At 44.3% G+C, this 15,382-nt stretch overlaps 1 protein-coding gene across 1 annotated transcript; it reads right to left on the bottom strand.

The window, feature by feature from the left end:
* Nucleotides 1-5,679: 5,679 nt before the first annotated feature.
* On the bottom strand, nt 5,680-14,089 carry cep15 (centrosomal protein 15). Its single transcript, XM_080424050.1, has 4 exons — nt 14,043-14,089; nt 8,637-8,760; nt 8,410-8,478; nt 5,680-6,825 (listed from the first exon to the last, which is right to left on the bottom strand). The coding sequence occupies exons 2-4, from the start codon at nt 8,727-8,729 to the stop codon at nt 6,649-6,651; spliced, it is 339 nt and encodes a 112-aa protein (XP_080280176.1). The 5' UTR covers nt 8,730-8,760; nt 14,043-14,089; the 3' UTR covers nt 5,680-6,648.
* Nucleotides 14,090-15,382: the final 1,293 nt, after the last annotated feature.

Here is a 15,382-nt window from a genome sequence, read left to right as displayed (position 1 = left end):
GCGTTAATCATCTGTCAACAATCGAGTACATCTCCGCGACCAGGATCACCCAAGATTGAGCCATTGACGGACCACAAAAGGGCTCGGCGGAGACAGGAAGAAAAGAAGAAGCGTACTTTTGTGTGGCCAATTCTATTGATTATAAATGGCAGAGATTAGTGGGGGGGGGGGGGGGGTTGCTTCGGCGTTTCGTAAGTGCAGAGCGAGGATAGAAAAGGACCAATTAAATCTACCAAATGTTAGCTGCCTCAAGTTTCCCCCCGCAGTTTAGCACACATGAAATTCCAATTAAAGCCTCCCTGGCTGCGATTTATCCCATTTTGGAAAGCGATTTATTTCGCGGTTGGAGGCACGCGTAGGCCGCTTGGACCTGTATTGTCGCATTGGAACAGTAGGCTAGGTCAATATGTATGTAACTATATGAGCAGAAGCTTTGGCTAAAAAAAACACACACACAAAAAAAACTGGAATGATAAATGTAAAAATGTGATGTATGTTTTTTAAAGTCAGACTTTCAACTATGGAAATGTTATTGACATGTCACATGCCATGTTTGTTGTTACCAAATCCATTGAATGGCTAGCCTAATAATCCAAACTCTGTATAATGTAAATCTAATCACAAACAAACATCACACACACACACACACACACACACACACACACACACACACACACACACACACACACACACACACACACACACACACACACACACACACAGTGTGCATGCTTGGACCCCTCTTCCTTGTATGCGCCTTGGCATCTCAAGGGCACATTGGCTGGAAGAAGGTGCTTTGTGACTGGGAGGTGTGTTGGGTGCTGGGCTACATGCTTCTGGTGGGAACCAAGCAGGGAGAGAGCTCTCATCACCGATCTGTTGTCAGTCTCCACTCTGACCTCTATTCACAACCTGTCTGTCCATCCGTCCATCCATCGCTCTGCCTCCTCGTCCTAACTGCTCGGGGCCACGCAGCCTGATGAAACCCCCATCACCTTCTCTCTTAGCCTCCATCTTTAACGAGAAAGGAGACCCTGACCTCCAAACTCTCTGCTTCCATACAATCCATTTGCAGTTCTTGCCTGTACAGAACAGGTACTGGTTCCTTCTCAGTGCTTTGGATCCATCTGACATGGTCAAACCAAACCATAATAAAGTCAACACTTGAATATAGCAAATCATGAACACATCAATATCAATTTAATCAGCAAATTTACACGGTCCAGTTGCAAACAAATGAGTGATTTTCTCCATCGCAGCCTAGCTGCATTGAGTCCTATTCTAGTGGAATTAAACCAGTGCTTCATTGTTGGCTAGGATCAGTTAATTTGGGGATGTCCGGTGGCACTGGCTGCTAATCCTTTTGACCTGACTTGGCCCTGCTGGGAAATGTCTACTTCTGCTGTACCGCTCTGTGAGTTCACACAATTAAAAGACCCCCTTAGAATGAACTCCTACAAACTTACAAATCTGGTTCACTATTAGATGAGCATTTGAAATGCTACAGAAACCCCTAGAGATAACTAATATAAAGTAATTTCATTGCCAAAAAGAAACTGGTGATTTTCAGAACCTTTTGGAATCATCTATTTAAAGGTCTGATTTAAATGTTTTTTGTTGAGATTGTACACTGATTTAGGCAGCATTTCCATGTGCAGTCAACAGATTCTTGCCAAGGAAATCAATATCAACAAAAGGCGCAAGTAACAGGCAGAAACAAAATTCACACACACCCTCACAGTTTCTCACTTAATCTATCTATCAATATTAATAGTGCTACACACTCTGACTTACCAGGCAAGAATAAAAAAAAGACATCCACAGAAGCGAGATCAATAAGCCTACAGTGATTTGAATGCAATTCACCGAGCACAAACATCCCCACAGGGTATTTGTCCAATAGCTTAGGTATATTCAAATCAGGCTTGACAACAGTTTTCACACTAGACCAAAAAGCCTTTTCAATTTAAGCATATCCCACTAGAACTGCAAAGGTGTCTCCATCCAAAACCTATTATTTGGAAGGAAGGTGGGGTGCCCTGTGAAGTGCATTGAGGCATATCATTGTATTGACACAAGGAAACCAATGACAATTTGATAGGAAATGCTATACTTGAAACGTGTGCAGTTGACGGCAAGTGGCACAAGGCTCCCTTAAGGCCAATGTTCCTTCCTTTTAGTGTACAACATGAAACATTCAATTTAATCTGGAACAACATGACATGGGACAACAGTCATGGCCTATGTGTAGGCAAAGACAAAGAGCTGCTAGATGCAAGGCACTTAAGTAGAGATGACATGCCATGATCAAAGGACAACTGAGGGAAATACCACTTGATCATAGGGCTGTACACAAGCCATACAACAGGCAAGAATGTAAAACTTGACTTAAATCTTAATGTAATCTGAGAAATCACATTAAGCTAAAATAATAAAATGTGTGATGAGTATGTGAAAAGATTAGCTGAAAAAAAATATCAAAAAACAAATAGAAAGCAGAATGCAGCTTGGCGAAAATATTTTCCTTCTTTCATTTTTCCCCTCACTCTTTCCCGGCCACACTAGAACCAGTGCCTATGATTGACTGAAATGCAGCATGCAATTACACATTATCCAATCAATTGGAGACGACAGTTAACCATTTACTAGGCTTTGGGCTCAGCCAATTATCTGACAGGGCTCTCAGTGGGCTCTCAATAGCCAGGCCACATTGCATAATCATATGGCTCCAAATGTATCTGCCATTAGGGTGAAGAAGGGACTTTGGTTGAGTGGTAAAACCCTGCTGAGACTGAGAGTTGGCGGGCTTGGGAACCAGGTGTCTGAGGGCTTGTTGTTGTTTAATGCAGGCAGAGAGTTAAGTGAGGTCTGGTGCCCCTTCAGCCTCCACCCGCCAGCCACTGGGACCATCAGGGGGGACAGACTGTGGTGTCCGTGGCTAATCCACCTCAGGGCCCCTCGGCATTACAATACATAATGCAGAGCAAGTCATTTGGAAGGGCTCCAAAACGTGTTCCTCGAAACCATTTTAGAGAATTCACTACTACCTCACCTCATCCCTTGTGCTCTCGCTCGCCTGTGATTGCATGCATACCCCAATGCCAACCCCCCCCATCTTGCCCTTGACCTCCCCACAGCCCTCCCCGTACAGCTCCTTCCACAACCAGAACCAAATGCCCTCCTCCAACCCGTTCACCACCACAGCCACCATCCCTCAGTCCAGGCCAGTCCAGCCAGTGGTGACTGGTGGCTGGTTGACCCCGGGGGCTGGGCGCCCGGGCCCCAGCTGAGGAGCCGGGGCAGCTGCCAACCATGGCCACTTCAACCCCGGCCATCCGGATGATTGCGTTTGTCAAGCCGCCACTCCGTGTCAGCCCGCCACAAGTTTGATCACTACAATTAGGCTAAAGCAAGGGGATCCATCTCTGGCATGGATAGAGAGAGATAGAAGGGGGGGGTTTGTGGGAGAGTGTGTGCGGTATGTGTGTGTTTTGTGGACAGATGAGGGGTGGCAGGGTTTCCATGTTGACAGTCAGCAAGCAGGTGGAAGGTTTCGCTGTGTTTTTTCATCCATCCACAAAATGGTGAGAACCTGCCGTTCACCAGAGCATGCTAATACAGCCTGTCCCCATGCACACTCTCATTACGCACACACTGTCACTACTGCCCATGTCTGCTTACAATGTCCAACCAAGGGCTCATATTATATCAGCCAATTAACATGTGGGACTTGTTGTGACCACTTTGTAATGCCATGAATGGAAACAGTCATAGGGCAAAGCTTATACATTTTACAAATAGCAAATGACAGAGGCCTCCAGTACCATTTTATTCAAAGTATACCGTTCACAATGCTACATGCAAAACCACAAGCATATTTGGACAACGCACACGTATATTATAACGCATTATTAGCTAGACCCTCCAGAAAAACGCGGGCAAAAATCCTTGATTATGCGGGCTAAAAATCTTGATTATGCGGGCTAAAGTCCTTGATTTTGCGATTTTGTGCAATTTTATGCGGTGAAATTGCGGGAAGTTGCGAAATATGCGGAAAGTTGTGAAATATGCGGCAATATGCAAAATATGCGAAACGTTGCGAAATATGTGAAAAGTTGCGAAATATGCGATGCGAAGCCCATATTATGCGATGCGCATATTATGCGATGCGATGCGGCCTTTTTGAAAAAACGTTACCCCCGCATAATCACGCGCCATTTTGCTGATTATGTGGTAAATTCTGCGATCGCATAATCGCATTTTTCTGGAGGGTCTAATTAGCTGTTTTTATTTTTACAAGATTAAAGGGATATTTGACTTTCAAACTAACTTTGGGTCATTTTATCGTCTACTCAGGCTTTTGTGAGCCCCCCAGACAGTTTTTAAGTTTCTTCATTCAGTATTTAAATATTTGATATTCATTTTATCAGACACGCCCCCTTCCTATACAAATCCATTGTAACTCCATTTTAACCATGATAGATTCATCGGAAACACCCGTCCTTGGTTCTGGTGACTCCTATTGTCCTTCTAATACGTGAGCAGACCGTGTTTTTTCAATTACTTTTTTCATTTATTTTTTATAATTCTTTTGGAAAAAATAAATAAAATTATAAAATAAATAAATAAAATTATCAAATAAATAAAAAAAGTTATCGAAAAAATACGGACTCCTCAAGTATTAGGAGGGCAGGATGAGTCACCAGAACCAAGGACGGGTGTTTTTGATGAATCTAACATGTTAAAAATGGAGTTTGAAGTTACAATGGGTTTGTATAGGAAGGGGGCGTGTCCGATAAAATGACCCAATTTTGTTTTGAAAGTGAAATATCCCTTTAAGTGCTACTGACTAATATAGCACGTTTGTTTATTATTTACGTCATGAAAGTTCATTTTAATTTGCTTACACCTACACAAAACTAGTCTGCCTTGTTATAACACACTGAACAGTTCTGTAAACCAAACTATTTGGGAGGATTATTTTTTACTCCATGTCATCTGATTGCCATGTACTTGAGAAGATTATGGATATTTTGAGCATTTTCTTTTTTTTTTACTCATTAACTCATTATCAAAGATACAGTAAATCTATCCATTTGTAACTCAGAGTGCACAAGTGTAACCAAATGAACCCGTAACACTAAATAAACACTGAGGATTTCATGGTGTATTCCAATCATATTAAGCTCCCCACTCTCCCCTTGCCATTACTTCCCCTCACAGCCTAAAGGAGCTGCAGATGTGAATGGGTCATTGGATGCCCATTTCTATGGAGCATTATGAGCATATGCCAACTGGTTGACCTCCAGCTATTCTTAAATAAAGGGACAATACAAAGCAATTTCAGTGGACACAGAGGTCCTTGTGTTAAGTCTTTTGTGTAACGAACACGGGACACAGAAATCCTTATGGCAGCCTTTTATGTAATAGAGAAGGGACAACTTTATTGTAGCTCAGATACAAAAGAGGGCTCTCCACACGCTACACAAAGGTTTGAGATATGTGTGAGACCATGCCCCAATGGCTAGGGCTAATAATTTTAACCTGTCTAATGCATTAGATATACGGCAAGATCAAGTGCAAACGAGAGCACAATAAAGAGTTTAAATGGCTTTTTGAAGAGAGCAGAATTGCAAAAGAATAACCTGAAGGAATTAGCAAAGGGTATATGAAATAAACACAATTATGCTAATTGTGCATAGGAATATGACAAAAAACCTAAAGACAGTCACATTTTTATGAAAATATGAGGTGATTAGCCTACTATACAAATGATAAATGGTGAAATAATATAGTTCAAATGTTGCTTATGTTTAGATTAGTACTATAGACCTAATTACAAAATCTTAAAATGACAGGTTTTATTTGTCATGATTCAGTGAAATGCTTCGTAGCATATTCCATTGACAGTGCGATATACAGTATGAGGGAATTAACTTTTTTTAATTTATAATAACGGGATAATTGAAAAGAAATTTGAATAATAATCCAAGGTGATTTATATCTTAAAATGTACAGAGTTATAAACTGTGTATGTACCTTACAGTGCAGTGTCATGTGCAAATAAAATGCGATCAACGATGATCTGGACATTATGTGCAATGGAAACAACTTGTCCAATGTGGAATTATGTACAGTATATTTATTACAGTATTTAAATATAGATGACTAATATACAGTTTCTTTTCACTAGTTATATACAAAATAATCATACAAAGTCAATAAATACATAAACAGATGATCAGTGAAGTTCCCGATCAAGATTTAAAATACAGCTAATAATGGAAGTAATTTTCTTTCTTTCAGCTATGAAACTAGCTCCCTCTTGTGGCCAGTACACCACACACAAATAGACCTCAAAGACATATTTCATTCCACAAAATATTTTTACACACACACACACACACACACACACACACACACACACACACACACACACACACACACACACACACACACACACACACACACACACACACACACACACACACACACACACACACACACACACACACACACAGAGTAAGAGTGACAAAGGAACCACATGGCAAAAAGGCTGGTCCTTACCTGCACAAGATACAATATAGTATAGGCCTATCAACCAGGTTCCATAATTCAGTTATTTAACAACATATACCATCCATTCAGTTATTTAACAGGCTTTGCCTTTGGCCGAGGAGGCAAGCTGTGATCTGGGGCTGCACTAGCCCTCTGTTTGGCTCTCCTAGTACATGGCCCGGGTGGATCAGTAGGGTGGGGGCCCTTCCCCAGGAGGAACTGCTCCCAGTCAGGGATGGATTCCTCCACAGATGTCCAGTATCTCATCTGGAGGGACACATAATACAAGTGTTTAAATGCGGACTCACTGAATGTCCACATTATCTGCCAGAACAAGAGTATACTAATGAATGACATGTAACACAGGCCATGCTGGGCTGAATTCAAGCAGAGATAGGATTGTGTCTCTACTATGTGTACACACACAGATATAGAACAGAAATGCTGAATTACTCCATCAATTATGGTCGGATAATCGCCATCCATCTTACCTGGGTATTGTTTACAATTGCCAGCTATGGGAAGCAATTATTATAATTTTATGAGAGGGTCTGTGTGTGTGTGTGTGTGTGTGTGTGTGTGTGTGTGTGTGTGTGTGTGTGTGTGTGTGTGTGTGTGTGTGTGTGTGTGTGTGTGTGTGTGTGTCACAGTCTGACTGTGTGTCTGTCCGGAGCTAATCTGGCAAACTGCTCAACACATCAGTGCCAAACTTTGTATGCACACTGCCAGTCAACTACCGGAGTACCTCCACAAATATATGTTTTATACTTTTCGAAATATTTAACTTAAGTTTTATAATGGAAGTCAATGGGGCTGTGATCGTGCTGAAATCTTAGGATTAATCACTGGCATCACCATTTTGCCATGTCATTATATGTGAACATTTTCAAAAATAGCAGAGCTTACACTAAGCTTACAACACAACCTTGTGACCTTGTGGATTGGCTATTTTTGAATTTTCTATTTTTGAAAAAATGTAATCAGATCTAAGTTTTTCAAATCGATAACAATTGATTTAGTACTTTTTGACAAAATATTGGTCAAAACATCGGCAAACGGTGGTCTAGGACTAGAGGTCTTTTATCAGTATCACTGAAGCAGCGTTCATTATTAGCTTGGAACTAAAATTATTATAATTGAATACCAAACAAACAATGATGTGCTTTGGAAAATGGTCTGCATTGCACTCGGAAATAATGTCAAGTTAGCCTCTGTTGGCTCACACAATTTTCGAATACTTCCACCATACAGTATGTGCAACAGAACCACTGAAATAACAAGCAACTTCAGCGATGTCCGTCTCCCGCCCACTTAAGTTTCTTCTTTGCAGGCTCGTAAATTTGTCCTACTGTAAATCTAATTAGTCAAAGTATATATAACTTTGCGTATCAGAAATGGACATTCTATATATATATTTTCATGAATGGAAATAATTAACAGATGACAGCTTCGGTCCGCTTGCGTCTTTTACATGGCGTAGTTACATACTCTATGTATTAGAAGATTGTGGAATAGGTGTGTGGCTTGATAGACAAATGAAAATCTGAACATGCCAGACCACCAGTATGGTCTTTTCTTGACATGTTGCCTCTATGCTTTTATCTCTATGTTTCCATAGATATAAACCACCGTCCTGACAGTCTGACACATTGTGGTAATGTGTGTTACGTGTGTTGTGTGAAAGTGCATTATAACACATGCCATGTAAAATGCTTAATCATATGGCAGATTGCTGTAAAGGGTTATACTCATTTAATTCAGTTAAAAGAATTGTAATGAAGTTGAAAGATTGAGAAGAAATTCAAAATGACAACAATCAAATGTATTTATTTTGTTGTGGATGCACCTCACCTCCAATGCCAGGATATCTGGGTGTGGCAGTTGCCTTCTATTGAGCCGCTCCTCTAGCTTCTGTATATCCTGTTGTAGGCAGATAAGATGAAACTGTGTTGATCCCCACTGAACAGGATTATTACAGCAGCCAGTGAGCAGTGAACTTACTGAAAATATAAATTTCACTCACTTTTTTACACCCGTAAACCTGTGATGTGACAATAAATCTGATTCATAAGAGTTACCTCTAGGAGCCTGCCGTTCCTCTCTTGGGCGGCTTGGCTCTCGACCAACCGCTGACTCTTGTTGCTGTTCTGCTGTTCATTTCTGCTCTGCATCAGTCCAAGAAGCACTGCTCTTCTTCCTAAACTGGACCCAGCACAGAACACTTTCAAAGCTTAGTTTTTGAGATTATGTGGCCTAATAATTATGAATAAAAGAAGAGTGACTTACATAAAATAATACTACTACTACTAATAATAAAAAGACAGACAACGATGGACAGAGACTGTGGAATCAATTGACTTCACATACTCCAGCCACCGGGCGTGGCAGACCCTGAACAAGCTCACCGGAAGGTCAACAACTCATGCACAGTGTCCTATTACTGGAAACTCCATCACGTCGCTCTTGCCGAGTAATGGCCGCTTCCCTAATGCAGACACTAGCACAACATCAGCGAGAGTCCATGAGCTGCTCAGGGCCCCAGGATGTGATTCCAACCTATCCACCAACTTCACGACTCAAGTAATCGAGTCTGGCCACCCAACGCCTGAAGACTGGTAGGGCACCAGGTACAGTATAGACGGCATCCAACCTGAGTACATAAAACATCAAGGCAAAAAGGCAACTGACTGGCTCTGTTTCTTCCTCTCTGCATGCCTCCAGTACTCACAGCTGCCAAAGAGCTGGCGTTGTGCTAAGGCCTTGCCGAAGCCAAACAAGCCGAGCGATGACCCCAGGGGATACCGGCCCATCTAATTGCTGTGCGTACCATACAAGCTCCTTGAATGCCTCATCCTGGCGCGCCTCACCCCTGTGATCGACCCCCATCTGCCCAAAGAACAAGCTGGCTTTCGAAGCAGTAGGTCGACAACAGACCAGGTGACCCTCCTGTGCCACGGCATAGAAGACAGCTTCCAGGCAGGAGAGACGGCTGGTGCTGTCTTCCTGGACCTCACAGTTGCCAACGACACTGTCTGGCTGTGTGGGCTTCATATGAAGCTTCTGGAGACCATCCCAGACAGGCACATGGTGAGCTTTATAATGGAGATGCTGAGCAACCGCAGCTTTCGGCTACACACCAGCAATGGCCAAAGCAGAAGGGTGAGAAAGCTCAAGAACGGCGTCCTGCAGGGCTCAGTGCTGGCACCAATGCTGTTCAACATCTACTCATGACCTACCCGCAATAATTGATGGCACCCCATCACGAACAGAGAATGTTGTCTGTGTGAATATGGATCTCGTGGGAAAGTGGAGATATTTTTTTGTAAATACACGTTTTCTGACACACCTTTCAGATGGATATGAAACTATATGACAAGAGCTGTTCCCAAGTCGCAGCAGTTATTGGGTAAGTACACAGTGGTGGAAAGTAACTAAGTAGGCTACATTTACTCAAGTACTGTTATGTACAATTTTTAGGTACTTTTACTTTACTGGAGTATTTCCAATTTGTAATACTTTTACAACTACTCCACTACACCTCAGAGGCAAATATTGTACTTTTTACTCAACTGCAATTATTTGAAAACTTTTGTTGTTATGTCGTACCTTTCAGCAGTATGCTTATTATGGGATATCATCGCCCCCTGGCGATCGACAGAGCACAACACATGAGCTCCCGGTCACAATTCCTATTGGGTAGGGTCATGTGACGCGAAAACCGGTAACCCGGAAAGGTATAAATACCCTCGCGTCACTGGAGCACGCCCTCTTCCTTCACTCTGCCCGCGATCGCGCACGGAGCCTGTACAGCACATCGACAAACAACGGAGAAAACTTTCGAATCCAATACCACCCAAAGCGAGGGCATTAACAGTGCTACTCTACGGGCGCTTCGTGTAAAAGTTTTCAGTTAAACGCTCTCGGTTACCACCACATCTTTAATTATTTTCACTTTCCAATCCTCTCTGTTTTCTACACCACGAGGCGTTAGCCTAGCCGTTTTAGTGGCTAGGCCGTTGAAGCTAGACGGCTAGGCTAGGAGGCTAACTAGCCTTTTGTTCAAACACCTCGTGTCGACAGAGGAGGAGGGAAAATGGAGGCGCCTCGTCCGTGCAACCTACGAGGGTGCACCCTCCTCGTCGCGGCGGGCGACGAACACCGCCTTCGCATCTCCTCTCTGGGGCCCAACCACGCTTGGCTCGCTCGCCACCGAGACGGAGACGTAGACAAGTGCGGGGCCCTGCGACAATTCACTGTGTTCCAGCTGGAACATCGGCTCGCAGTCGCCAGAGCTACGCTGCTAGCGGCCTCGCCAGAAAGCAGTGGCGCTCGCCCCGACGCTCTCCTTGCCATGGATCCCGGAGCGCCGGTGGTGAGTAGCCTGGGAGCCATGGGCCCTCCGCTCTCCGAGGTCCCACTGCCTTGCCACATGTTGAGTTTTCGGTGGAAGGGCAAGATGGCCGCCTCCCTCACCCTCCCCAACATGGCGGAGGAGGGGCGGAAGTTTACGTCACAGAAAACCCCGGTGTTACACCGGCGAAACTCCCCTGGGGGAACGAAAGTTTCGTTCAGGGTAACGTCACCACGCATAATGGTCGCCTCCCTCGACCTACCCAAGATGGCGGACGAGGTAAGGCGGAGGTCGTCACATCTGAGAACCCCGGTGTTACACCATCGACACTCCCCAGGTGCGGAGGGAGTTTCGTTACGGATAACTACAACACCGCGGAAGGGTTCCGATGTTACGTCAGTCGGAGCGACAGCGTCCCCGGTTCCCATGGGAACGGGCTCGCGCTCCAGGACGGTGCCGCCATTAGCCCAGCTAGCGCTAACGAGCAATGCTACAGGGCGGATGTCGACGTTGGGCAAGACCGCCACGTCACGTGTCTTCCCCACGTCCGCTGAACGGACCGACGCTGCCGCTGCTGCTCCTTGTGGACGCCTCCTTGGTGATCACTGCGATCAGTCCGAAGGCGTCACTGGCTCCTATGGGAACGGGCATGAGCTCCACGGAGCAGGTGACATCATCAGCCCCCACCAACCCCACGAAACTCTCGCTCGGTGCATGGATCAATGGAAAGCTTGCAAATCAAATCCTTGAGTGCTGCGCACCTTTCACAAGGGCTTCAGGTTGCAGTTTTCCAACAAAAACCTCCGCTTTTAAACAAAGTGTTGTTCTCTCGAGCATCGAGCCAAGCGGCCAGAATGCTGAGAGAAGAGGTTTTGTCTCTCCTGAGCAAGAGAGCAGTCAGAGAATTATCTCCGAATCAGAACCGGTGGGGTTTCTATTCTGAATATTTCCTGGTGATAAAAAAGGGGGGGGGGGGTGTGACGCTTTTTTCTATAAACAGGGTTCAGTTGAATTGGCGTCCTGTGGTCCCAGTGGCAAACTGGATGAGACCTCGAGAAAAGCTCTCGCGTACCAGTCACGTGACCTTTCCGACTCTCCCGACCATAGGTAAACCATATTACTGGAGATACGATAATAAATAGGGGTTACGTTGTAACCCCAGTTTTATTAGTATCAAAGTAATGCGCGACCAGGCCTCTGGTATTTTCGCTGTCTCCAACGGGCACCACGCTTAGGCGTATGGGCCCTTTGGATTATATGGCACTGTGCCGACCCCCCTTTTGAGCCACTTGAGACCGTGGATCTGAAGATCATGAGTCTCGAGACCGTGCTCCTGGTGGCCCCTATGTACGGCTAAACATGTCGGTGACATGCAGGCGCTCTCGGTGAGCCAGGACTGCATGTGGTTTTCAGACGACGGCAAGAGGGTTTTGCTGAAACCTAACTTGACCTTTGTGTCTAAGACCGGCGTGGTAGCCAGGGCCCCGGTGGAACTGGGGGCTTTCCATCCACCACCGTTCACTTCGGCGGAAGATAAGCGGTTGAACTGTCTCTGCCCGGTGAGAGCCTTGCGGCTCTACTGTCAGAGGACAGCAGTCGGCCGTAGGTCGTCTCAGCTCTTCGTCTCCTTTGGCCGAGGTCAGAGGACGGCGGCGGCTGAACCGACTCTGTCCAAATGGATCGTGGAAGCGATTCGGGGTGTTGCTGCATCTTGGGCCCTTTACAGAGGGGTGTCGATGCAGGACATTTGCTCTGCGGCTAACTGGTCGTCTCCTTCGACATTTGCGGCCTTTTACAGCCTTGACGTGGCGGCATCTGAGATGGCGCACACAGTCTTGGGTGTAAGAGCTGGTTTAAGCCAGGGGAATGCAGAGCGTGCCTAGGGGCATGTTTTCTCTCCCCGCTTGAGCGGCTTCTTAGCCTCCCCTGGACCGGCTAGGCTAGGTCCGGGGGGGAGGAGGCCCTGGTTTCTCTTGTCACTAGGGGGTGGACTGGGGTCTAACCTTACTAGTTTCCTGAGACAGGACTTTGGTCTGTCAGGGCCTTGCTCTTTAATCCTTTTCCGCGTCCTGACCCAAGGGGTCAAGGGCGCCTGAGGGCCATGATCTTGCCATACGTAAAACCCCTTCTGTGCGCGATGTGGCGTGCAGAGTGAAGGTTTTATGAGGGCGTGCTCCAGTGACGCAAGGGTATTTATACCCTTCCGGATTACCGGTTTTCGCGTCACATGACCCTACCCAATAGGAATTGTGACCGGGAGCTCATGTGTTGTGCTCTGTCGATCGCCAGGGGGCGATGATATCCCATAGTAAGCATACTGCTTACGGTACTAATAAAACTGGGGTTACATACGTAACCTCTAGTTACTAGTTACTTTGTAGATTTTGATTATTATTAGAAAACATACATTAACTACTTCAGCCCTAAATACATATCGGCCATTTGAAAATAGCCGATCTACAAGCTCACAATGCGTGGCGACTCATTGTGGCTTGTGAGCTTGCAGATCTGTTATTTACAAAAGATTTGTATACATTTCATACATTTGAAAACTTGTGAAATGGGATATTCTGCATAATGAGCAGCCTACTTTCTACTTTTGGTACTTTAAGTACATTTTTATTTTAATGCCAATACTTTTGTACTTGGTGCTCTATAAATAAAGATTATTATTATTATTACTTTTACTCAAGTACATTTTTAATTCTGGGCTTTTACTTGTAACAGAGTATTTCTACAGAGCAGTATTGATACTTTTACTTAAGTAAAACATGTAGGCTAAGTACTTAACCACTGGTAAATACACGTTTTCTGACACACCTTTCAGATGGATATGAAACTATGACAAGAGCTGAGCCTGTTCCCAAGTCGGAATAGACGAGCAGTTATTGGGTAAATAAGTACACGAAATGGTTCTAATCTATGGATGGCTGTATTACTGAATACAATTATGCATGGTATAATAGCCAGACGTGGTGGCACGTCGACTGGCCAACATTACGTCAGTAACTTTAGCGTAACATTAGCACATGATGCAAACGACATCCACAAATACGATACTAGTAGTAGTCTACATACAAGATTTGTCAAATGAATGTGAGGGTTTGTTTTGAAAACGAGATGCGCAGCTCACATTTCCTCATGTTTCTTGCTTAGTTCAACTTCGTCGGCGCTAGCAGACATTGTGTAAACAGTACAGTCACTTCCTCTCAAGCTTTGACGGTATCCATAGCAATGGAATCAGTGTTGCCAGCTTTTGCGAGAGAAATAAGCAACCAGGTCTAAGAAAACAAGGCCATAAACTAGGCCACATGAGCACAGTACTACGGAGACAGTACTTTATCGGCTATTAGAAAATATTCCAAATATTCCGATGCGACGCGTTGTGAGCTTGCAGATCTGTTATTTTCAAAAACTCGTGCAATAAAATGTGGAATATTTTTTAATCATTCTAACAAACAACACATGCTCCCTCCCTGGCACAAAACATATTCATGAACATATTTGAGAACCACTGGTTTAAATAATAATAAAATGTTTTGGAAGCAAGCCTAAATAAGCAATGTGCACTTTAGAAACCAGCCCAAAAAACCGCCGCAACCCGCGCAACTACCAATTTTTACAAGCAACTTTGCAGAAAAAGAAGCCCAAAGGCGCTTATAATAAGGCGACATGGCAACACTGAACGGAATATTGTGTTACACCGAAACGAGTGACATCGAATATTATGCATAGAGTTAAAAATAATAGAGAGGGCACAGTGCCCTGCTCACCCAGCCATAGAGTTAAAAATAAGGATATTATGACTTGAGATAGCGTTCGCGCCGCGTTTTTCCTCTCCATGGTTTCCCTTTCCCTGTAACCAACCGGCTTTGTTTACCGTTTCTATGGGTGAAAAGTGAAATAACAGTATTATTATGTGACAGGTTGTAACTTCTCCAAACAAGCATGTACTTTCTTTCAGAAAGCAAGCGACCTTTGGCTTTGGGACTAAAGTCAGACAAATTGGATAGGTTACCAATTTCAGTATATCACACATATTAGTGTTCCCCTTGCGTTCACTCCACGAGAATATCACAAAAATACAACAATGTATTAATATAAAATCTGTTTTGTACTAACACCGTCAAAAATAGGTTTATTTATTGTATTTATTTATGTTCCTCTGTTGAGATCACGGTGCTATGAAATCACCACTAGATGGCGGCTTCTTACCGTTTACTCTATGGTTTACTCCCACAATCTTTGCATGGGTGTCTTTAATCAATGCAATATTCACAGTTAACTTTTATAGTTGAAAAAAATGTGTGTGTGTGTGCTGTTGTTATGACAACCACCCTCCTCTACATCTGTGAAGCGTGGACCTTGTACAGCCGCCACCTCAGGATGCTTGAGGCTTTCCACATCAGGTGTCTACAATGCATCCTGGGGATATCCTGGAAGGACCGAGTCCCCTAGCCCTGAAACATGACT

This window comes from Gymnoscopelus braueri, assembly GCF_963280865.1.
Source record: "Gymnoscopelus braueri genome assembly, chromosome: 3".
Classification (NCBI taxonomy): Eukaryota; Metazoa; Chordata; class Actinopteri; order Myctophiformes; family Myctophidae; genus Gymnoscopelus; species Gymnoscopelus braueri.
This window is presented reverse-complemented; position numbering and strand designations above follow the sequence as displayed.

Excerpts from the sequence above, each read along its gene's own strand:
- cep15 (XM_080424050.1), bottom strand. The coding sequence starts at position 8,729 with ATGCAGAGCAGAAATGAACAGCAGAACAGCAACAAGAGTCAGCGGTTG. Across the intron at positions 8,479-8,636 it reads GGAACGGCAGGCTCCTAGAG|GATATACAGAAGCTAGAGGA; the intron begins GTAACTCTTATG and ends TGCCTACAACAG. Across the intron at positions 6,826-8,409 it reads CAGATATCCTGGCATTGGAG|ATGAGATACTGGACATCTGT; the intron begins GTGAGGTGCATC and ends GTGTCCCTCCAG.